At 36.8% G+C, this 25,777-nt stretch overlaps 1 protein-coding gene across 7 annotated transcripts in view; it reads left to right on the forward strand.

Moving 5' to 3' along the window:
- BRME1 (break repair meiotic recombinase recruitment factor 1) overlaps positions 1 to 21,570 on the forward strand; it is a 39,073-nt gene extending 17,503 nt beyond the window's left edge. For 5 of the 7 annotated variants that reach the window (XM_074310708.1, XM_074310753.1, XM_074310719.1 and 2 more), the window contains 5 exons: positions 3,123 to 4,688; positions 14,763 to 14,893; positions 18,661 to 18,750; positions 20,341 to 20,496; positions 20,587 to 21,570. In XM_074310708.1, coding sequence (XP_074166809.1) covers positions 3,123 to 4,688; positions 14,763 to 14,893; positions 18,661 to 18,750; positions 20,341 to 20,496; positions 20,587 to 20,593 — 1,950 coding nt within the window. In that variant the 3' untranslated portion in view covers positions 20,594 to 21,570. Of the gene's footprint in view, positions 1 to 3,122; positions 4,689 to 14,762; positions 14,894 to 18,660; positions 18,751 to 20,340 lie in introns of all 7 variants that reach the window. The other 2 variants (XM_074310745.1, XM_074310763.1) reach the window with 2 other exon arrangements.
- The last annotated feature ends 4,207 nt before the right edge of the window (positions 21,571 to 25,777 follow it).

Here is a 25,777-nt window from a genome sequence, read left to right on the forward strand (position 1 = left end):
ATTTGTCATTAATGATAGGTGTGAGGTGGTACCATAAAGTTGTTTTAATTTGCCTTTCTTAGATCAATTGTGTTTTAGAGCATTATTTCATTTTACTATTGATAGCTTTGATTTCTTTTTTATAAAAACTACCTATTCATATCATTTGATCATTTATCAATTGGGGAATGGCTATAATTTAAAAATTTTGACTCAATTCTTTTTATATTTGAGAATTGAGGCCTTTATCAGAGACACTTGCTATAAACATTTTTATATTACTTCATTGTCCGTAGTATATTTTGCAAAATATAGTTTCCTTGATTTGGAGGCAGGTAGATAGGCCTGGAATCAGGAAGACTTGAGTTTAAATGTCTTAAGTCTCAGACACTTACTAGCTCTGTGACCCTGGAGAAGTCCCTTAACTTCTGTTTGCCTTAATCCATTGGAGAAGGAGATGGCAGAGCATTCCAGTATCTTTGTCAAGAAAACCCCATGGATATTATGGTCTATAGTCACAAAATCAGACACAACTGAATGACTTAACAAGTTCTTAGCTCTTTCAATTATGTGTGTTTTTGCTTTTGCTTTGTCTAAGATGATCTTTGCACCCTTCTTCTCTTCACTTATGCATAAAGCATAATAGATTCTTCTTCAGCCCTTCATTTCAACTCTGTATCTTTCTTTCCCAAGTGTTTCTCTCCATTTTCCTCTGTTTATCCTTCTGTCCCACTCTCCCTTTCTCCCTTTTTGTCTCTCTCTTTCCCTTCCTCTCTCACTCCTCAAAATTTGGCTTTGATATTCCTATGAATTTTTGTTTTGGGATCTCAGTAGGTACTTGGTGAATTCTTTCTATTTCTATTTTACCCTCTGAATCTAAGATATTGGGATAATTTTCCTTGGTAATTTCTTAAAATGTGATGTCTAGGCTCTTTTTTTCAATCATGACTTACAGGTAGTCCAATAATTCTTAAATTATCTCTCAATCTATTTTCTAGGTCAGTTGTTTTTCCAATGAGATATTTCACATTTTATTTTTCATTCTTTTGATTTTGTTTTGTTGTTGCTTGAAATCTCTTGGAGTCATCAACACTTGTCCAATTCTAACTTTTAAGGCGTTCTTCCCTTCAGTGAATTTTTGTGCCTCTTTTATCATTAGGCCAAATTTGTTTTTTAAGATGATATTTTTCAGGGGCAGCTAGGTGGCGCAGTGGATAGAGCACCAGCCCTGAATTCAGGAGGACCTGAGTTCAAATCTGGTCTCAGACACTTAACACTTCTTAGCTGTGTGACCCTGGGCAAGTCATTTAACCCCAGCCTCGGGGGGGGGGGGGGGAAAGAAAGAAAAAAAAAGATGATATTTTTCTTCCTCTTTTTTTGTCTTTTTTTTTTTTTTTTTTTTTTTTTTTTTTTACTAAGCAGTTAATTCTCTATTCATAATTGTCTTCCATCCCTCTTATTTCTTGTCACAATTTTTTCTCTACCATGCTTATTTTTTTTAACTCTTCCAGGAATTCTTTGCTGGTCTTGGTTCTAATTAGTATTTTTCTTTGAGGCTTTGTGACTGTTTTCACATTTTTGTCTTCTAAGTTTATATCTTGGTCTTCCCTATTACAGTAATAGATTTTTATAGTCAATTTTTGTTATTATTGTTTATACATTTTTCCCAGCTTATTTCTTCACTTTAAACTTTATGATAAAGTTGGGATTTGCTTTCCTGGGAATGGGAAGACACTGTGGCATGCCAAGATTTAGACTTTTTGTGCTGCTTTTTTCCCGAGATTTCAGAGATTGTTTTTGGGAGTCTATAAATTTCTGATGTTTCTAAAATGTTGTTTTCCTGGGAGAGGTGTGGTCACTGCCTTCCTGGTCTGTGCCCTAGTTTTTACCTAGGAAGTGTCCCTGAACCCTCTGTGCATTAGTAGTTCTTTTGTTCATGGAGCTGTGATGAAGGGCACCAGATCCCTTGTTGACTATTCACAAGTGCTTCTCTTTGCCCTGGAACTATGATCCAGAACTGTATATGGGCAATAGAATGGGAAATCATCTTAAATCAATGCCAAAATTTAATGGCAAAATCAATGCCAGCTGCACCCTATAGTGCCAGCTTCTATAACCTCTTTTCTGATCCATTTACTGTCTCTGGGCTGAGAACTCCACTTGCTGCTATTGAGGTTATCTCTAAGGCTCACTACTCAGCGTGCATTCAAATGCCATTCACAATGATGCTACAGACCTTTCCTTCAGCCTTCCTAAGTTGTCTTAGTTTGAAAAAAAAAATGTTTCTCTCTGACCTTTTGTTGGCTCTGCTATTCCAAAATTTGATTTGAGGTGTTATTTTAAAATTGTTTGGAGGGGGGCATGTTGGGAGAGTTCAGTGAGGTCCCATCCTTGATTCTGCTATGTTGGCTCTCCCGGTGCTCATGTTTGGTGCTACTTACATAGGGATTAACTTTTCTTTGGTTCTCACCTAGATTTCCTTAATACAGGGAACTCCAGTGTAGAAACTAATGCAGATTGGTAACTCTGCTGTAACTTATAGACTAGAAGAATTTTATACGGAGTTTATTTGTTTGACCATAATTCTAAAATAGTAATCATTAGAAGTAAGACTTAATCTAGGTATTTGAAAATCAGCCTCTTTCCACCAAATCATACCACCTTTCACTTATCATATGGTATCTTTTTTTTTAATTGTCTAATTATTCATATGCATGATTCTTATACCCCTAGTTGGATTGTCAGCCCTTTAAGAGCAGGACTATGTCATATTATCTATAACATCAACATAGTGCCTTGAACATAGTAGGCATTCAATAAATTATTAATGATTGATATAATTTGGCCATTATGATTAGTTTCTGCTTGTATATGTCTCATTCCTAATCCCACCCCTGATTTCACGTATAAATGAGGATATTTCAATGATTTCACATGAATCATAGATATCATATTGATTGCCTTCTCAAGGAATAAGGGAGCAAGGAGAGAATTTGGGACTAAATTTTTTTAAAATGAATGTAAAATTTTAAAATTGTTATTAGGAAATGTTTAACAAAATAAATTTTAAAATGTATTTTAAAAAAGAAAAGAGGTCAAGGATCTACTTCAATACTCCCAAATTTCTAATTTTTTCTCTATAGGTAATGTTTCTGGAATCTAATTACCAGAAGGCAGAAAATATTCAAGTTGATGAGCCTTTGGTAGCAGCTATACAGGAAGACAGGAAGTTGGAAGATCAAAAGCAAAAGGAATTTTTGATTACTGAAATGGACGATGTTGGGAGTGGGAGAGTTCTACTTCTTCAGGAGCATGATAGCCAAAGTCCCTTGAAGCCCACAGATGGAAGCCATTATATTGTTGCTGGTATATTCAACAATACTCCTCAGGAAATGGGAAGTATAACCCCTGTGCAAGAAAGAACTAACAAAGAACATCTTTCAGAAGAAATGACAAATACTTTGAATGGCAAAAATCCAAAAAGCAAGAATTTAGAATCTGACTCCCTTGCTGAAATGGAAATGAACAGTATACCAATGTATGAGAATTTGCCTGTAAGCAGCCACAGCCAAAAAGAAACAGCCCAATTAAGCAATAATACTTCAAAAATACAACAGAACAGACCTCTATCAGACAGAAAAGCCACCCACAAAGGTGACATTGCTCAAGAGGAAGTAGAAATTTCAACCACATACAAGCTTCTAGGAGGTTTAGATAGTGATGACTTCCCTGAAGGACAAGAAAAAAGGGAAGAAAATAGCTTACCCATGATTCCATCAAATTATAACTTATCAACTGCTAAAGAACAAAGTATGGACAAGCAGGACCTCCGGGACAATGCTATAGAACAGAGGTGCCCTGATAATATGCCACAATCTAACAAGACAAACCAAAATGCAGAACTCGGCCATGACAGCCGAGGGTCCAAAGTGTTTAGACAAGAAGGTCTTAGTTACTCATGTCTCACAGATACTGACTCAAAAGCAATCACATTTATGTCTAAATCCAAAGGGATGGCACAGGTTACTAAGACTAGCCAGCCTGTCAGTGGAAGTACTGCAGCCCTTTCATTTTATAGTAGGAACTCTCCTGTCAAGGTCCTGCTAGAAGGAACCCTTTATACTGAAAAGGATAGGGAAGAGGCAAGACATGAAAGTAAGCCATCTGAAGACATCAGGGTGGTCTCAGACAATTCAGCTTCCATTGTATTGACTCCTAAGGATCTTATATCCAAGATTGAACACAAAGATACCATAGTTCTAGCCCTGGAAAAAGAGAATTTATATCCAAATGTGGAACAGAAACAGGTAACTACCAGCACTGACCAAAAGGAAGTGAGTCAGCTTTCAGGGATAAGCGTCACATCACCTTGGTTGATGGATTTGGTGGATGAAAAAGAACCTAGCTTAAGTATCATCAGTGGAAGAAGTGAGCAAAACCTTGGTCTCAAGGAAAGCAATCTGTCAGTTAGTACTGCCTGTTTGTTCATGGGGAAAGAGATGATAGCTGATCCTGTCAAAGAAACTGAGACCAATGTGAGCAGTCAAAAATCCCCTTCTGTGGAAAAAACAGGTTTGTCTGAAAGAAGATCTAATTCTGAAGATCATACTGATTGGGGAGAATCCTTAGCTTTGGAACTGGATTTTTTGCCAGACAGCCAGATACGTGATGCTCTTGATGATCCTAACTTTGGATTTTCATCTGAGCAAGTAAGCCCTTCTACATATTATATCCAGATAGTCATTGTGTCATTGACATTGATTCAATTAAATTTGAACATTTGTGATTCTTTTCTCTAAGGCAGTTACTATATGGTGTTTATTTCTCACATAATGCCGGATTATTAACCTTTCCTTATAATAATTTAATGTTTTCCATTTGTATAGCAAAAAAGTTTAAGTGATTAATATCTAATTTGTTAATCTGGATATCATCCAGTACATGGTGAACTCCTATGGTGATGAATGAAGTGAAAAATAATTTTCTATAACCTGTAGGCATTCTGCATGATCTGAATATCCCTATATAAGTATATATGTGTGTGTATCTTTGTATATGTCTGTGCATATGTATATATATCACCAATGGGACATATTTTTAATATATGTCCCTTGTTTCTATGCTAAATCAATCACAGGACTTTGAAGAACCTATATGCAGCAAAAAATTATTTATTTTGCCATCTTGGAGTATATCAGAAAGCAAACTAAATACTATCTCATTCACCATGTATCTAGAATTGGGTATGACCCCTTAATTCCTACAATTTTCTTCTGCCAAATCTGGAATGAAGAATTTACTTAGACATTTGCTTTTTGATGGATTGTCTTGACATATTTACATGTGGAAAACATGTATCTGATCACAGAAAATGATATTACTGATAGGAAAAGAGGATTATCTACAGACATTTGATTCCTTGTTTTTGAAGAACAATTTTTTTGAGTCCTGTTGGGATTCTTTTGGCACTTCCTTTAAGGATCTAACAACAGAACAAGAACAAAGTTAAACAAATGTTGGCTTTTATTGCTGTTGACTCAGTGCCAGCCATCTGTGCTTACTTGCTTGGACAAATGGAAGTATTATATTTGGTAAATCATATAGGAAGAGTAAAGGATAGTTGGGCACTTGATAAATCAGGATTGACTGGAGTACAATTCATTTTTCTGTTTCTAGGTTCTTGCAGTCAACAAATGCTTGCCTGCATCTCCTTGATTCATCCTTTGTACAAAGCAAGACTTCCCTCTTGTCCAACTACTAGTCATAAACTGCCATATACACTCCCATCTGTAATTTTCTTTACTTTGTATTGATAGGCAATGTATTTTATATATTTGAGCCTCAGTTTTCTCATCTATATAGTGGAATAAGGGTTTACCTTACCAGGTTGACCAAGGTAAACCCCTCTACATGCACAAGTTATCCCAATCCATACTTCTCCTGAACATTATTTATTCTATCATACCCCCCTCTTCATTTTCTCTCTGTCTATTGATTTATTTCCTAAAATATGCCTAAAAACATGCCCACCTCTCCCCCATCCTCAAAAATGTCTCACTTGATCTACCTATCCCAGCTGTTATCCTATACATGCAAAGATAGTTTTTAACATTTACCTTTGCAAAATTTTTCTCCCTCCATCTCCCCATTCCCTAAGACAGCAAGCAATTCGATATAGGTTAAATATGTACAGTTCTTCTAAATATATTTCCAAATTTGAATCATTAAACTTCTTGAAAAGGCCTTATGTAGTCAGTGCCTTTACTTCCTTCCCTTTCCCCTTAATTCTTTGTAACCTGGCTTCCAATTTCATCATTCAAATGAAATTTCCCCCCCCAAAGTTACCAGTGTTCTTTTAATTGCCAAAATTAATAGAATTTTCTCAATCTCCATCCTTCTTGAGCTATCTGGAGACTTTGTTGATCATCTTCCTATCCTCTAAACTTCTCCACATTACTGTCTCCTCGTTCTTCTCTTATTTGTCCAATCATTGCTTCCCAGCCTTCTTTGCTAGATCTAAATCCAGCTCATTATGTCCAAAACAGAATTTACTGTCTTTATCCTAAGTACTCTCCTCTTTCTAATTTTCCTATTTTTGTGGAGAGAACCACTATCCTAGTCATGTAAAACTGCATTTTTGTTGTCATCTTTGACTACTAACTGTTGACAACTTTGACTTTCTCCCCCTATCCCATATCTAATCAGTTGTCAAGATTTGTCATTTCTGCCTTCTTAATTGTCTTTCTTTACATGTCTCCATATAAAGATGTTGCCACCACCCTGGTGCAGGCTCTTGTCACCTGAATAATTGCAGTAGCCTGCTGATAGGACTGTTCACCTTGAGTCTCTCCATATTCTACTCTATTCTCCCTTTAGCCACCAAAGTTATTTTCTAATGTTCAGGTCCAGCCATGTCACTCTACTCTGGGTGTGATTGTCTTAAAATAAGCTTATGTGTGTATTTTTTTTTGGTTAGTATTAAATTTTTTATTATAGCTTTTTATTTACAAAATATATGCATGGGTAATTTTTCAGCATTGACAATTGCAAAACCTTTTGTTCCAACTTTTCCCTTCCTTTCCCCCACCCCTTCCCCCAGATAGCATGTTGACCAACACATGTTAAATATGTTAAAGTATAAGTTAAATACAATATATGTATACATGTCCATACAGTTATTTTGCTGTACAAAGAGAATTGGACTTTGAAATAGTGTACAATTAGCTTGTGAAGGAAATCAGAATTGCAGGCAGATAAAAGTAGAGGGATTGGGAAGTGGTTCATAGTCATCTCCCAGAGTTCTTTCCCTGGGTGTAGCTGGTTCAATTCATTACTGCTCTATTGGAACTGATTTGGTTCATCTCATTGTTGAAGATGGCCACGTCCATCAGAATTGATCAATATATAGTATTGTTGTTGAAGTACATAATGATCTCCTGCTCCTGCTCATTTCTTTATGTGTGTATTTTTGAATAAATCAGGGCAGCCTAGTCTCTCAGCTCAAAGGGAAGGAACAGAGCTGGCTAAGATAAAAGAGTAAGTAGGTTTTCTGCTTTTGTTCATTATAAAAGAACTAAAAAAGTATGGCAGAGTCCAACCTTGAGAAAATAATCACATTTTCCCATATGTCATTTAGCCTATTATAAAGTGAATGTTTAATGTAGTGAACTTGGCTAACTTTGCTATATAGAGGGTAAGGCTTTTCTCATTACTGTCTCATTGAGAAGGCTAAGGGTATTTCCTGGCCTGTTCTATATGAATTCACAACTCACTGAGGATAATTTGACTGCCTCAAAGTATTATGAATCTGAGTTTTCCTTTTTATTGATTAGACAAGAGAGCAGAGACTCAGTTGGAGAGGAGAAACCCTTCTTACTCTGACCAGTGGGTTGCCTATGCAAACAGTTCTGATCAGTTTGATAAGTTTGCTCTGGTAGTATCCTAAATCCTAACTTCACCTAGGGATGTTTTAAATGGTGCTATTTTTAAAAAATCATTATGATTTCATAAAGATAAATGATAAGGAAAGAGGCTGCAGTTTGAGTAATTGGTGATGGTAATAGCATCCAGAAATTAGGATTCCTGAGTTTTATTGTTACTTCCAGAAGTGACTTGATAAGAATGAGTCACCTAGAACAGTGTTTTCTAACCAATATGTACCTGAACTAGTCCCCAGAAAACCTTTACAACCAAAGTTTTTTGCTTCATAAGATCCATCCACTTAAAAAACTGACTACTCTGTCTTGTTCCTTCAAGGTTTCTTCTTCTCCCCAGCTCTCAGCTCTTGTCCTCTGAACTTCTGAAAGCTGAATAGATTTTAGGATCTATTTTCCCATAAAGAAATAATATTGGGGATTTTAATATCTCTTTTCCTATAAAGGGAGATATTGGGGATTGTAATAATAATCTCCTATAACAGAAGACCTATAAAAGAAGGACATATATGATATATATTTGAACAATAGATATAGAAGAGAGTCAGTCAGAAAGTGGATCAAAGTATGTATACATATATTGTATTTAATTTATACTTTAACATATTTAACAGTATTGATCAACCTGCCACTGGGGGGGAGGGGAAAAATTAGAACAAAAGGTTTGGCAATTGTCAATGTTGTAAAATTACCCATGCATATATCTGGTAAATAAAAACTATTTTAAAAAGTGGATCAAAGCATAATATTTCCACCTTTTTGTTGTTTGTTTGCTTGTTTTTTTTCTTTTTTCCTCCTTTGATCTGATTTTTCTTGCATAGCATGGCCAAATGTAGAAATATGTTTAGAAGAATTGCACATGTTTAACCTTTATTGGATTTCTTGCTGTGTAAGGGAGAAAGGAAGGGAAGGGAGGGGAGAGGGAGAAAAATTTGAAACACAAGGTTTTGTAAGGGTGAATGTTAAAAACTGTCTTTTGAATGTATTTTGAAAAATAAAAAGTTTTTATTAAAAAAGGAAAAAGAAGAAGTCAGTCAACAAGTATTTTTTAAGCACTTCCTATATATCAGGTACTCTATTAAACACTGGGGATACAAAGACAGGTAAAAACATAGTTCCTGTTCTCAAAGAGTTCCCATTCTAATAGGGTGGCAGTATGCAAATAACTATGACATATGATAGATAGATACATCTATTATCTATATAGATAAGGAAATGAAAAATAATTTATGAGGCAAGGAACTAGGGAAGAGGGACTGGAAAAGGACAATTTCAGAAGGTGGGATTTGGAGTATCTTGAAGGAAGCCATATAATTCAGTGCCAAGATGCAGCACAGTTTAGGGCTATGGAATGCAGTGGGCTAGGAATAGTAAGAAGGCCAATGCCACTGAGTCACTGAGTGGTAGAGAGGGGGGAATTATAAGAAGACTGAGAAGATAGAAGGGGGCCAACCTGTGAAGATTTTTTATAGTTGACTGGAACTCAGGAAGCAGCAGGAGGGTGGAGTGGGGGGAGAGAGCCCTTTTCAAGAAAGGCTGAAAGTGTCTGGTAGACATTTGGGGGTGAAGTAGAGGTTAGAGTGGGATGATTGTTCAGGTCTTGACCACCCTCTAGTGGCCATAGGGTCAAGTGCACTTTGTAGAAATTTGTAGAGACCTGATGTTCAAAGAACTGAGCTCAATAGGGCCCAATCAAATGGTTGACTTGATTGTTGCATTCTGAATCTCTCTTGACAAGATTTTAAGAGAAATGAGAGCTATCTCCCTGTATGTTTAAAAAAACAGTCTTGGCCTAGTAAAACCAAAGGATCTACACTAGGTTCTTTGGAAGGATATAAAACAAATAGAATAATAATATATTCTCTCTGCCACTTTTATATCCAGTAACCCAGAATAAACTGAGATGACTTGAAGTAAATTAGGAGGTAGCATAGACTCTTGGATCTGAAACCAAATTCAGCATTTGCTCTTTGAGTAATGAATGATGAACCGGATGTGACAAATATTTTTAGTAAGGTATGGGGCACAGAGAGGATAGTGCTTTAAGTGCTTTCATCAGAATAATTTCTTAAGTTATTGGGTAGGTAACAGGTATTATTATAGATGTGTTCAAAGAATATTAATGACTTAGCTATGGTCACATAGTAAATGTTGGAAATAGCACATGAATCTAGTACACTTTTCTACATCTTTTTAAAAGAGGTTTTTTTTAATTATATATTTTTAATTACCAGAAATCCAATTTCTCTTTCTTCCCTCTTGATCCCAGTAGATAAAAATTGACCAAACCCCACTATCAGTATATATAATCAAAGAAAACAAATCTGTATTGTCTGTGTCCAAAAAATCAAAAACAAAAGCATGCCTCTGGGGGCAGCTAGATGGCGTAGTGGATAGAGCACAGGCCCTGAAGTCAGGAGGACCTGAGTTCAAATACGGCCTCAGACACTTCACACTTCCTAGCTGTGTGACCCTGGGCAAGTCACTTAACCCCAATTGCCTCAGGAAAAAAAAAAAGCATGCCTCTGAATCCTTCACTTCTCTATCAGGCGCTAGATAGCATGTTTCATCATAAGTTCTTTGGAGTTGTGGTTGGTCATTGTGTTGATCAGAGTTACTAAGTTTTTCAGAGAAGTTTGTCTTTACAGAATTGTTGTCATCATATAAATCATTTTTCTTCTGCTTAATTGACTCTGTATCAGTTCATAAAAGTCTTCCCAGGTTTTTTTGTTTTGTTTTGTTTTGTTTTAAAACCATTCCATTCATTCCTTCTTTCTTTCTTTCTTTCTTTCTTTTTTTTTTAACATGTGAAGTTGTGAAAAATATATTTCCATATTAGTTGTGTTATAAAACACAGATAAAAAACCAGCAACTTTTAAAAAGTATACTTTAGTCTTATTCTATCAGTTGTTTCTCCGGAGATAGATAGCATCCTAAGTCTTTCCCATTCCTTATTTGTTATACTACGATAGGGCTCCATCACATTTAGATACCATAATTTATTTAACAATTCCCCAATTGATGGATACCCTTTTAGTTGTTAGTTCTTTGCCACTGCAAAAATAGCTAAAATTTTTACACAGAATAAAAGTTTGTTTTGCTTAGGACCACCCCACCCCTTAACTTAACCCTGTAATTCTCCTTTCTCCCTTTTCCCGGTTCTCATTTTCCTGTGTGTGTGTGTGTGTGTGTGTGTGTGTGTTCTTACCTCTTTTGACCAGTTCAGACTAAAATGTCAATTGCTTTCCAACCCCTTGCTTATTTTTATAACCTTCTACTTTGCGTGTCTCTAGGAGAGATACTTTTTCCAACTTTCCTTTCTCCCCATAGTTTATTCCACTTCCCCTCTTTCCAGTCTCCTTTTAAGATTATCAAGACATCACAGAACCACTTCTAGGTCTTCTAATTGGAATCTTCCTATGAGTCCTAATGATGATTTGGGTTCAAAGGGGACACATATATCATTTCCCCATATTCGATTTTAACAGTTTCTCCTTGTTTAGTCCCTTATGATTATTCAGTTGTGTTTACCTTTTTTTGTTTGCTTTTAATTCATGCGTTTGCAAAATCTCTATTGCAGCTCTGGTCTTTTATCAATATTATTTGGAATTTATCTATTTTGCTGTTCTTGATTTATAAGTCTTTTATTCATTGCTTTCTGGAATATGGTATTCCAAGCTCTTCTTTATGGGAGCTACTGAATTATGTGTAATTCTGACTGTAACTACTAAGTACTTGAATTCTTTTGTAACTCAGGCTTCTCTGGGTATATCTAGTTCTAACATGGAGATATCCTGGAGGGCCTTTTGAGCATACTTGCTTCCTTCTGCTCCTAGAAATGGGCCTAGAGTTGTTTTTTCTATTCTGTTTCTTCTCTTAAATTTCAGGCACCAGTTTCAGGTGATTCTCACAAATCAGAAATTAAGAGCTATGGCAACCTTGGAACCAGGATTACAGGTGGCATAGAAGCTAGAAGAAGTCAGGGGACCTAAGACTCAAGCTCCTAGACTGAGAACTGGGACTTAGCTTTATAGCTTAACTATTTCCCTTTCCCATCCCCCCTGGCTTTTCTCCCCAAGAACTGAGGTGGTGCCTTTAGAAGGCACTCCCTGAATTGGGAGAGCAAGTTTGTTTATTTCTGAAGTATAAAAGCTAATCTGATTGTTAATGACCAAATGGAACTAGGTTACTAGGGACTACTCTTATTACACTTGGGGAATACCATCATATATGGGCTGGAACTGATGGCAAAGATTTTGGCCCCCACTTGCCTGAATGGGGAATAGAGATCTGAGCCTCAGAATGGCCAGAAACTACTGTGGTACACTTTCTTCCTGGCTGCTTACAGTGTTGTGTTTTAACCTGGGAGCTCTGGATTTTGGCTATATTTCTAGGAGTTTTTCATTTGGGAGTTTCTTTTAGGCAAGACTGGGAGAATCTTCCACTTTCTGATTTGCTCTCTGGTTATTTTCTTTTTAACATTTCTTGAAATGTGATGTTTAAACTCATTTTAAAAAGTTTTTTTTATTTTCAAAACATGCATGGATAATTTTCAACACTGACCCTTGCATAGCCTTGTGTTTCAGATTTTCCCCTCCTTCTCCCCAACCCCTGCTCTAGATGGCAAGCAATCCAATATAGGTTATAATGTTAAAATATATGTTAAATCTAATATGTGTAAACATATTTATATAATTTATATAATTCTCTTGAAGCACAAGAAAAATCATATCAAAAAGGAAAGTAAATGAGTAAGAAAACAAAATAAAATCGAACAACAAAAAGAGTAAGAATGTTATATTGTTGTCTATATTCAGTTCCCACAGTTCTCTCTCTGGATGTAGAAGACACTCTTTACCACAAGATCATTGGAACTAGCATCAATCATCTCATTGTTGGAAAGAGTCATGTTCATCAGAATTGATTGTTGTATAATATAGATGTTGCCATATACAATGATGTTTTGATTCTGTTCAGCTCATTTAGTATCAGTTCATATAAGTCTCTCCAAGTCTCTCTAAAATCATCCTCCTGATCGTTTCTTATAGAAAAATAATATTCCATAACATTCATATACCAAAATTTTTTATGATGATTTTCAGGTAGCCCCAATGATTTTAAAATTATTTCTCCTCTTAACTTTTCTAGATCACTTGTTTTTTGCTATGAAATTTTATGTTTTCTTCTTTTCTTTTCTTTTGTATTTTAAGATCTTTTGTCTTGTGGACTCATTAGCTTCTGCCTTGGTCCATTCTAATTATCAAGAAGTTTGTTGCTTGGCAAAGTTTCATACTTTGTGCCATACTTTGTTTCATACTTGTGCCAAGCTGTAATTGCCTTTCCAATTCTTTCTTCCATAGCTTTCATTTCTTTTCTATTTTTCTCCTCTTAACATTCTCATTTTATTGATAAAAACTTTTTTTAAAATTCTTAATGACTTTTAGAAATCCTAGCTGAATTTGAAGGGTTCCCAAAATGAGCCACCTCAGATCCTGAAATAAAACAATAGTGAATACCTCCAAGTAAGGATCAGCAGGACAGCCCAAGCTATTTTCTTTGAGGCGCTGCTTATAAATGTTATAGTCAATCTTTGGGGCTTTTTGTCTTGAATATCTCTGTTTAATAACTATTTATAAGGAATTCTTATTTTGTTTGTTCATTCTTTCAACCTACTTCCTAACTTTGGGCCTGGCTCTATGTATTTCTGGGAAGAGTATCTGGACTGCTCTTGCTACTACTTTCTTAGGGTATTGAGTGTTATGTTATTCCAGGATATTAGGGACAGTTCAGGCTGGAGACCTATGTATTTAGTGTTCCCAAATTGATCTGATATGGGCAAAGTTTGATTGTTGTCCCCTGGTCTGAGCTCTGTGATTTTTGAACATAGATTTGGATCTGAGAAACAGTTTGGCTTGGGATTCCTGCCCTGCTTAGTGCCCTGTAGATTTCACATGATTAGAAACTGGAACTGAGATCCTGCTCAGCTCATTGGTTCCAAGCCACACATCTGCTGCTTGTTTCTGATTTTGCCCTTTGCTTGGTATATAGCCTAGGGCCTGCAACAGCCGCTTATCTTGGATTGCTGCTTCTAAGCATGGGTTTTTTCACAGTCTGCCCTGGATCTATGATCTGAAACTCACTGGTGAGTGACAGAGATGCCAGGTGACTCTTGTTCCTGCTTCATACACAAATGTAGGCTCCTCTGTACCAGACCTAAGATCTATTTGCTTTGATTTGTTATATGGTTTGGACTAGACCATGACCCTAGGGTACAAAGACCTCTCTGTCTGTCTCCTTAGCCTGCCTAGGCTGGAAGGATTTTTTTTTTTTATTTTCTGATCATGATTCATTCTGGTAAATTTTTAGATCCATTTAGAGGAGTTGGCAGGGGAGGGGGAGCTAAGTACTCACTGCTCTTCTTCCTGCTACTCTTATCTCTGTCTCCCACACTGCCTTTATAAAGTCTTATGATTAGTTAGTAAGATCCATTTTATAGATGAGAAAACTGAGATCCAAAGACTTTAAAACTTGTCCAAGACCATCCAGGGTGTAAGTAACAAATTTACGATTCAAATCCAGGGCCTTAGGCTTCCAGCTCAATGCCTTAGCTCTCACACCAGGGCCACTCTTTTCCATTTGGTTGTCCTCCTCTTTCCCACTGCTCTTTCATAGTCGTTGCTATTGTCCCATGCCTAATTTGTGGTTGTGTAAGAGTTGATAGTATGGATACCTGACTGCTGCTTTTTTGAAGACTTCGTTTGGATGACCATTCTCCAAATACCCACTGCAGTGTTTGATTTCAAGCTATTGTTTACACATGTGATCTTTTTATGTGTCCTCTTTTCCTAGGCATCTTCTGTGGAAAGCACGTTGGTTCCCTCCTTGCCTGGCAAAAATCCTCACCTTGATGAAGAACAAGTTCAATCAAAGGCTCCAATGGTCTGGAAAAGCACCTCTTCTCACAACAAGCTACAGCCCAGGTAGGTGGTAGAATAAAAAGCCATCCCAGTCCTTCCAGCCTCCCGGGAGAGCCTTTGTCTTTGAGACCACTTGTTCAGGCTATGGAATTGCTTCCTTTGAGAGGCTGCTGTTTAGAAATTGGACAATTATTAACATAGGACATAGCTAATAGACATTTTGCTTCTGGAGGACAGTGGTGGTGGTGTATGGTAAAGAGTAGAGGGTAGAGGTTGGAACTAGGGATGTGGGCTCAAATTCTGGCTCCTCTTTTAATTTTGATAACTCAGAAAAGCTACTTAACTTCCCTCTTCTTGGTTTCCTGGTTTTGTTTTGTTGACTAGGTAAAAGAGCCTCTTTGCCTCAATTCTTACCCAGCCTTAATCACTGATGAGGTATTGTCTCAATCAAACCGAAACCTGGGAAAGGAAAACCTGGCTTACAAAGGCCAAGTTCTCCCACTGTATCTGGAGCCATCTCATTCTAATCTATCTTGGCACTGGACACAGAAAACTCTGGTGGAGAAAGTGAGGCTGGTGACTTGGCATAGTCCTCCCTTCCTCAAATCCAGTTTAGTCACATGACATGACATCTCCTGCCTGATGTCATGATTTTCTTCTAGAACAAAAGGCAAACAAAAAATGAAAAAGCCAGGAGGGAATTGGATTAGATATTTCCAAAAATCCCTTCAGAGAACCCAGGTGCCACAGTAGATAGAGCATTGAACTTGGAATCAGGAAGATTATCTTCATGATTTAAGTCCAACCTCAGACACTTAGTAACTTTGTGACTCTGGGCAAGTCACTTAATCCTGTTTGCCTCTGTTTCCTCATCTATAAAATGATCTGGAGAAGGAAATGGCAACTCACTCCAGTATTTTTGCTAAATGGGTCATGAAGAGTCAGGAACAACTGAAAACAAAGTCCCTTCAAGCCCTAAATTTATTATTTTATTAAGTAAGTGAAACTTTCCCAGACAGGAAATGGTTAACCTTCTCCTGAATTCCTTTCATATTTGTTGTGGTGTTTACTGTTCATTTATTACTTGAACATCAATTGCTTTGTTTTGTTATTTTGTCATAAGATTATAGAATATTAGAAATAGAAAAGATCTTAGTGATCATCCAGGAGCCTTGTTATATGCAGGAGGACTTAAGACTGGCAGAGGAGAAGTGACTTACTTTAAAGTTAAGAAGGTTATAAGTAGCAGAAGTGAGATTTTTGATGGTTAGCTATAATATTGATAGATGGCATCCTAGAAATAGTGGGATTTGGACTGATACCCTTGAGGCTGAAAGCAATTTGGAGAAGCAGAAAAAAGAGTGAGAAGAAAGAGAAAAGAAAGAATACATGAACAGAGGCAGGCAGACTGGCATGTTCATGTGATAGTACGCCTGGCTTGCCTAGAAAAGAAAGTGAGTACAACACCTTAATTTATCAACTCTTTTTGGGGAGAAGGATGTTTAAGTGATTAAATTTTTAGATAACTAAAATTTATCCCTTTAAGCATCAAAAACAAATTTAATTAAAACTATTTGCATGTAAATCTTTCCAAAATTTGGTAAATTTGGTAAAAATTGGTAAAATTCTTCACTTAGGTTCACAAAATCAGCTCTATAAATTCAGGATTGTTGAGATCCAGCTAGAAAGTTGTTCATATAAATGATAAAAATTCAATAGGCAAGTTCATTATAAGCCAGTAGTGTGATTTGCAGTCAAAAAAACTGAAGTGATCTTAGGGCTTCATTAATAAAGTCATAGCATTCAGAATAAAGGAAATTATGTCACACTGTCCTCTGTTTTGGTCAGAATGCTTTTGTACTATGTTCTTAGTACCATCTCTTAGGAACCACATTGACAGCTAGAACATATCCAAAATAGGTGAGCAAGGTTCTGAGAGGATTGGAAGCTGTGCTATTCAAGGAGAGATGGAAGGATAATGGGGATATTTTAACCTGGAGAAGAAATGAATTATGGGAACATGCTTACATGCTTTCTGCCTCCAGGAGTCTGAAGTTTTATATATATGTATGTATATATGTGTGAAGTCTGAAGTTTATATATATATATATATGTATATATATATATATATATATGTATATATATATATATGTATATATACGAATATATGTATGTGTGTGTCCAAGATGGGACAGGCCTTGGACTGGAGGGAACTCTCTCTTTCTATATATATATAGGTTAGCATCCTCTCTGTAATGGAGGGTCTTAGACTGACACCTACAGCTTTAATCAGTGAAATGAATTGCTTAGAGTCACATGTTCAGTGTGTATCTTAAATAGGACTTGAATTTGGGTTTTTCCAGTTTTAAGGCTGATTTTTTCACCAAAGAGTAATATTGGCTGTGATATCGAAATACTGCTTTTCCCTTCCAAACTCATCCCATTAGGAAAACCGTTAGGAATGAGGCAGGTGGAGATTGCATTTATTGCTTCTCCTTACCATCCCTATTCCTCAATCCCCTCTGGTTTCCTCCTCTTTCTAGCACACCCACAGTTCCATCACTCCCATGCATCTCCGCCCTCTAACTGGACCTATTCTCTGGAAGCAGTGCTGTCACATTCGTAACAATGGATAAAACAGTTTTTCTTTTTCTCTCTTTCTTTCTTTCTTTCTCTCTCTCTCTTCCTTCCTTTCTTTCTTAATTTTCTTTTTAACCAAAAATGTATTTATTTTATATAGAAGAAAAGAACCTGGGGGCAGCTAGGTGGTGCAGTAGATAGAGCACCAGCCTTGAATTCAGGAGGACCAGAGTTCAAATCTGTTCTCAGACACTTAACACTTCCTAGCTGTGTGACCCTGGGCAAGTCACTTAACCCCAGGCTCAGAAAAAAAGAAAAGAAAAGAACCCAGTAACCAACAATGATATAATGTTTTAAAGTTTACCAAGTACATTAATTAGGTACATCTAACTTGAACCTCATAATAATCCTACAAATTAGGACCTACAGGTATTATTATTGGCATTTACAGATGAGAAAACTGAGGTTCAAGGAAATAATATGACTTGCCCATGGTCACACAACCATTAAATGTCATTGGAAGAATTTGAACTTACATCTTCTTGACATTAAATCCAACACTTCATCCACTAAGCAATATTACCACTCAGAAGAAGTGTACCTATTCTATTAGACCCCAGAGGACAGAAGTAGAAATAATAAGAGAGGTTGCAGAAAAATTTTGGCTTGGGAAAAAAATGAATAATTGGAGCTATCTAGAACATGGCAAATTCTAGTGAGAAATATACTATTCAGGAAAGTATTGAAACAGATGAATTCTCAGGTTCCTTCTTCAAAGTCTAAAATACTATGATTCTCAAATGTCTGAGTATTACAAATACAATTAAATTTTTCTCAATTACTCTGGGTCCCCAATGTGACCATCATTTATTTTATTCTACAACATTTCTATGCACTCCCTAAGGAATTCTTGAGGGATAGAGAGGAAATTGCTCTTGCACTAAATAGTCCCACTCCACTTCTGTGCTGTCGGTCTCTATCAGTCTCTTCTTCTTGCTCTGATCAATGCACCTCATCATATATATGCATCTAGCAGTCCCTCTCTCCCTCCTGCAAGGATCAGTAGCAGTTATTCCTTCTGCCTTCTCCTATTTTTAATGGGAGTCCATTTTTAAATCACAGCTATTTTAACAGTACTTAATGCCTGGCTAGCCTGAAGACCTTCAAATCTATTTTACTATGAAATGTATTGGAGTGAAGCTAGACAATTTGAGTCTCCTCTAATTATTTTCTTTCTTTTTTGCCTTAAGGGATGAGATGGCAGAAGGCGTCTGTGTCCCCCCAAAAGAAGACGCAACAGCTATTATCTGTGGCCTGACTGTTGAGCTTTCTAACCTCAAGTAAGGAATGTCTCCTGCATCAGAGAGGGGATAGAACCACCCTCTAAAAATAAGGGAATGTGAGAGGTCTGAAGGCTGAGAAAAGAGGGAAGAAGGCAGGGCCCAAGCTCAAGATTACAGAAACATTTCTGTCACAGAGGGCAGCAAGGGATAAATCAACAACAATAAGGGCAAAAAAAATCCCAAGGTAAATCCACCTGTAAAGGACCAAGCCTGTGTCTTAACCTGCCCAGACATGCAGGTTGTAGTTCTCTGGTGGAATGCCTGAAATTTCCCATGAACATAATAGTGATAAGGATGACAATGACTCACAGCCATAGAATGTTAGGCACTTTCTTCACAGCAGCCCCCAGAGAAATGGAGAGCAGGGCTTTTCTCTCCATTTAACAGATGAGACAACTAATACTCACAGAGGTAATGAGCCTTGCCAGGGCACACTGCCAGCAGCCATTTGGGCCAAGACTTGAAAACAGCTCTTCTTGGAATCAGGATCAGGGCTCTTTTGATTACCATAATAATGGCAACTTACATTTCCATAGCACTTTTATTTTACAAACTTATTTCCTCCCATCCACCTTAGGAGGTGGGTAGTTTGACAACATACTTATGTCAGTTTTAAAGATGTGGAAACTAAATTTAGGAAACATTAAGCAATCTGCATGGGACTGTTCAGCAATGAGACCACTAAGGCACCATAATGTACAAAGTGCTGGGCCTAGAGTTAGAAGATGCCTCTTTCTGGCTTCAGATATGGTCTCAGACACTCATTAGCTGTGTGACCCTGGGCAAGTCACTTTACCCTTTTTGCCTAACTTTCCTTATCTGTCAAATAAACAGGCAAGGAAATGGCAAAAGGCTCCAGTATTCTTGCTTAGAAAATCCCAAATGGGGTCACGAAGAATGGGATACTACTGAGCAATAAACAATTCCTCTTAAGTTTTAGAGCTGGGATTTGAACACAGTTCTCCTGACTTTTATTCTAGTGCTTCTTACCCTTGAACCACTGTGATGGAAAAACTTTGTTTAGAGACTAAGGTGTCTATTCTTCTCTTGTGTGGTCTGATGGCTTCCTCTTGATTATTTAGCCAACTCCAGTTTGTAGGGAGATTGCCTTGACTTTATCACTTATCTCCTATTTTGTATTTTATTCCTTTTCAGGTCACTATGTTCTTGGAAAGATTTAGAAGAAATACAGTTTTGGAACTATAGAAAGGGGTTTTGTTGTTAGGTTCTTTTTTTTTTTTTTTAAACTTTGATAGGTGTGTTGTTTTGGCTTATTAATAAAAAACCTTAATTTTAATATAGCACTTCCAGGTTTATGGAGTGTTTTACATGTGTTTATTTCATTTGATCATCACAACAACCTTGTGAAGTAGGGGATATTATTGTCCCCATTTTATAGCTGAGGAAAGTTATTACTGAGGAGTTAGGTGACTTGCCCAAGGTCACATAGCTTAGAAAGTATCCCAGGTAGGATTGGAACTCAATTCTCCCTAACTCTACATCCAACTTGCATTACCTAACTGGCCAGTGAGATCACAGCATAGATGATAATAACTCATATTCAGTTTATTTTTCATTCTTTTTCAGCCGACTGATCATGAGCACTCACAGAGACCTGGAATCTTTCAGACGCCTAAAGCACCGAAAGGGAAAAGCAGCTGGGAAGCTGCCTAACTACCAGTTTCCCTATCCCCCAAATGGAATGACATATTACTCCCATGCTGTGAAAAAATGGAAAGAGAAGTAAGGCTATAAGACCACTTGAGAAAGACAATTCAGGTGGCTTGGATTTCAGAGCCTCTTCAAAGTTTATATGTTTTTCTTTCATTCCAGGTATTAGAAGGTCTTGCAAAGTGGAGTGTTTAAATTAGACCATCTGAAGCAACTGTTTTCTCTCTCTCTCTGAAATATGTTTAAAAGGCCTCTTAACAGTCTTTGGTAAAAACCAAAACAAAACAGTGGAGCCTGAGAATAGTTTTCTGAACATTCTCAATTATTATTTTCCTCTCCAAGATCTAAGTTATAAAATTGGCCTTTAGGGGCATCAAAATATCTCTGGATTACTCTCTTCAGTTATTAAGAGTGGGGCCTTAATGCTTTCTTGAGAAACTAAAAGTTATTGTTGCTATACAAGATGAAAACAAACTAAAATTGTAAAGAGATGAGAGATTCTTGGCCTCATTCAAGAGTTCTCATTTATAAAGGAAGTTTTGATTGTAATTTGTAGCTTGAGCCAAATAACATTATTAGTTTCTGGAGTGAAAACCCAGACCATTCAAATCCAACTGATGTCTCTTAATGGGAAGGCTTGTTCTATTTTTTTGCAAATGGAGGGAGTCCCAGTGGTCTTGGGAATAAACCCAAGGGACCAGTGAGAATACAAGATGTTTATTTTGATTTGCAAATTTCAAGTCATTTGGTTGAAGTTACTGAAGGTTCAGTATTTGTGTCTTTCCTGGAAAAGGAAAAGGCACTCTTTGTTTGTTAGATCTTTGCCCATCCACTGATTTCCATATAGTTCTCTCTTAAAACAATATTAGTAAATGAGAATCTTTAAGTAAGCTATGACTTATAATTCAAATATTTCTATTTGCTAATGATGCATTATCTCACCTAAATAATGTTATCTGTATTGACCTCTGTCTTCTTCACCCTTCGGGACAGGATGTTTAATTCATTTCTTGTATTAGCTACTCACAAAATCCCCAGGAAATTAAAAAAAGGATGAAAAACTGATGGATCACAAAAGAAGATTGGGAATTTCCATATATCATCTCACAAGTCACTTCAATTTATTAAATATCTACTATATGCAAAGCATTGTATTCAAATGTTGGATATACAAAAAGATATCCCAGGTGTACATATATCACAAAGATGCATGCTTGTATGGCTGCATGTCTGCATATGTGGGTGGGGTGGGTGTGTAGATATAGATATCACAAAGAGCCAGTATAGCTTCATCTAGAACAAATCATGCTAGAATAAATTCATCTCCTTTTCTGACAGGGTTATTAGATTGATAGAATTGGGGGAATGCTAATTTGAATAGATACATGTTTATTAAATTTGCAGATGACACAAAGCTAAGGACAGCTAACATTATGGATGACAAAAGTCAGTATCCAAGAAAATTTAGACTTGCATATTTGGCTAAATCTAATAAATATAAATTTAAAAGGAATAAATATAAAACCTTACATTTGGATTAAAAAAATTAACCTAACAAGTACAGGATGGGGAGAGCATGGCTGGCAAGTAGTAGGTGCTTAATGTGTCTTGATTGATTAATAAGTGGTATAACTGGGACTTGAACGTAAATCCTCTGACTCCAAATTTATAACTTTTTTCTCCATATTTTCTACCATTATTTAGTAAGCATTTAATAAATGTTGAACTGAATTGATAAATTAGAAAGTGACCAGAGTGAGGAAGGACTTCCATAAGAGACATCAGGATAGGCTGAAGATATGCTGGAGAAGAGATGGCTTTGGGTGGACTTGATAGTTGTTTTCAGTTATTTTAAGGATTATCATATAGATCCAATAAATCCAGTAAACATTTATTTAGCACTAGTATATGCTAAGCACCATGGATACTATTAATTAAAAGAAAGACAGTTCCCTGCCTTGAAGTTTTACAATTTAATGGTGGGAAATAATATACAAAAGGTTGCAAGAAAAGGGAAAGAAAGGGAAGAATATTGGGAACATCTTGTTCCATAGAGTAAAAACTAGAGAGCAGCAGATACCAAGTGGAGAACGCTGAAAATCTAGTAGTTTGGTGCTCATCTTCCAATCAGAGAGAAGAGATATAAGAGGCAATGTCTGTCAAGGATAGAATCAGTTGTAGGATGATGAGGCATCTTATTCTGTTGAACTGAAACTAGACAGAGCAAAAGATGCCAAGCAGAGAATCCAGAAAATGGATAAGGTTTGAACAGAGGACAGTATTAGAAACAGTGAGAAGTTGAAAAGAGGCAAAAAATGAGGCAGAAAATAATTCTCAAATCATAGCTATCCAAAAAAATCTAATGGGTTGCTTTGGGAAGGCATAGGTTCCACTTCACTCTAGGACTTAAGCAAAGCTTGTATGATTATTGGTCAAGTATTTTATAAGGAGGCTGTTTGTTCAAGTATGGGTCTGAAATCCTTTCCAACTCTTTTGTGTTTCAAGTTGGGAAATCCAGCATTTGGAAATACAAGCCTGAAGATCTAGGTTGAGATTAAAAGTTGAGAGAAATTGTCTGTATACAGGTGATATTAAAACTATGGGAGCAAATGAGACTGTCAAGGAAAAGGTTGAATAGAGAGACAAGAAAAGAAGGCTTGTTTAGTCATGTCCTACTCGTTGTGACCCTGCAGACCACAGAACACCTATACCATCCCAACATGCAAAACAGCTCTATACAAATAAGATGAGAATCAATAGAGAAAAGGCACTAGCTCTATGAGAGACAAGGAAAGACTTCTTGTAGAAGGTGGAATTTTAGTTGAGAACCAAAGGAAGCAAAGAAAATTAGTAGGCTGAGGGAAGGAGCCAGTAAGAACACTAAACTGGAGAGCTGAAAGGCCCCTCAGCAACCATAAAGTACAATTTCTACCTGATAAAGAACATCCACATGGTAACAAATGCCTAACCAGTGAGGGATAATCTGCTGGCTGTCAGGCAGCAACCCATTCTTTTTTGCTCTGTTTGTGAAGAAGTGCTTCCTAAAATTGAGCCTAAATGCTCTTCTTTTCAACTTTCACCACTCTTCTATTTCTCTTCTTGGGGGCCAAAGAGAACATCCAAGCCCTTCTCCACATGGCAGCCCTTCAAGGACTTGAAGATAGAATTGTCCCATCTCTAGTTCCTTTAACCTATCCTTATTTGGTCTGGCCTGTTATCCCTCATTATTCTGGTTGCCCTCTACAGGTTCTCTCCAACTTATCAGTGTCCTTAATAAAATAAAATAATAAAAAAGTTCTGCTGCCCAGAACTGAAATAGTATCTGAATGGGGCCAAGTAGGGCTGTCCTGTCACCCACTAATTCCTGGGAGCTTTGTCATGATACAGCCCACATGTATCTTGAGCTTTTTTGGCTGCTCTTTCACTCGGTTGACTCATTTTGAGTGAGCAATCCACAAAATTGCAGATCTTTTGCATGCTTTCTAACCACAGTGCTCTCTTCTTGAACCCAAGTTTAAAATTTTTACATAATCATAATAATAGTAATAATGGCTATCTTTACATAGAACTTACTATGTGCCTGGCATTGTGCTGAATACAGTTATCATTTGATCCTCACCAGCAACCCTAGGAGGTAAGTGCTATTTGATGATAAAAATGAAGAACTAGTAGGCATAATTTCTGAACCACTGTCATGCATATTCCAAATATCTGGGTGAATGTAAGGTATAATGTAAGCCTACTAGTTCGTTCTGTCCCTAAGTATATCTTCATTTGGTCCAGGTAACTTGAGTTTATCAAGGCCAAGTCAGTGCTCTTTTACTGTACTCTTATTGATCTTGAGTTATCAAATCCCTGTTAATCATTTTTGGTTCTGCCTTTTCAAAGGTTATTTTCCTTGGCAAAGAAAACAAAAGTAAAATTAAGAATTGAGCAACTCTATTTTCCTAACCACCCTGGACAGTGTTTTTATGCCAAGCTAAAAATAAAAACCTTTATGTAGTTGGTCATTTCTCCATAGATCCACATCAATCTATTCAGACAACTTGTTTTTCCTCATTGTCAAAATTTTTGTGCTGCTACAATTTCATTCTTGAGGGTTCTATTTCTTCTTGGCCAACTTCCCATATGGAATTTTAATCTATGTCATCCTACTTATCTTTGCTTTGAAGCTTTTAAAAGTCTGCTCTTAAAATCTAGGGTGAACAGAGTTATCAAACTCTGTCAGACATCTTTTCTCACCTTCCCTATCACAAACAAATCAAGTATGCTCATTTTCTCCCAAGGATTTCATTGTTTCCAGCCCCACCTCTGGTTCTTTCCTGATGGTGAGAATAAAAGAATAGAAAATTTTTTGTTATTGGCTCTTTCACCTTTTTAGACAAATCAAGTAGCTGTTAGCTACTTTTGATTTTGCTGCAGTAGAGGGGAGGACTGAAAATTCATGAAAAAGAAGAGATGATTGAAGGAGCATGGTTATGGAAATGATAGAGATTGATGAGATCAAAGACACAAAGCAAAGGGTTCATTTTCAAAAGGAGGGTCATCTTTTCTGAGACTGGAAGAAAAGAATAAGACAATATGGAAGGGCCAAGAGAGGAATAGGGGGCCTGACTGGCTCATAAGGAATGGCCTCTCTCTTCTCAGGATACAAAGAAGTAAGTTTGTCCGTTTAGAATGATGGGTAGAATTAGGGACACAGAAGATCCCTGCTTTCCTATTGTTTAATTTTCTTGCTTTGTGTGTGTATTCTGTAGACATTTACACTCATATGCATCTCCTCCATATACCAGTAACTCCTTTAAGGCTAGAGGTTATTTCATATTTAATAGAGTGTCTCATCTCCCATAAATGTTTTGACTTCCTAATTAAACAGAGAATTGGTATCTTGACATCTCATTCAAATCTAGCTCTATTTCACTCAGATACACCATGTGAAAATGGGACAAACCAAATCAACATCCCCAAAGCTAGGAGTAGAAAATCTTGGATTTCTTTCAGATTATTTAAGGTTCATCCAACTATCTAATGCTGATGCTTTCATTCACAGGACCACGGCAGGTTAATCTTTTTTCCAGTGGTCCCAGAAACCTCAAAGACTTTGGAAGAAAGAAAAGGGGATTCCCCCTACCTTAATTTACTCTGTGTATCATAGAGAACAGCACTTGAAAATAGTCTCTGACTTATTCTTACCTCTTGCAGTCACCTCACACTTAATTTTTCTGAGGTAATAAGAAACATCAGGAGTCCATAAATGCCCCCTTTTTCTAGCTGAGCAGTTCAGTTAATCTCCAGGATTCTCAGTTTTTCTACTGTATCCTGAGGGATTGAATTAGATAACATTTATAACTTC

This window comes from Sminthopsis crassicaudata, chromosome 1, assembly GCF_048593235.1.
Source record: "Sminthopsis crassicaudata isolate SCR6 chromosome 1, ASM4859323v1, whole genome shotgun sequence".
Classification (NCBI taxonomy): domain Eukaryota; kingdom Metazoa; phylum Chordata; class Mammalia; order Dasyuromorphia; family Dasyuridae; genus Sminthopsis; species Sminthopsis crassicaudata.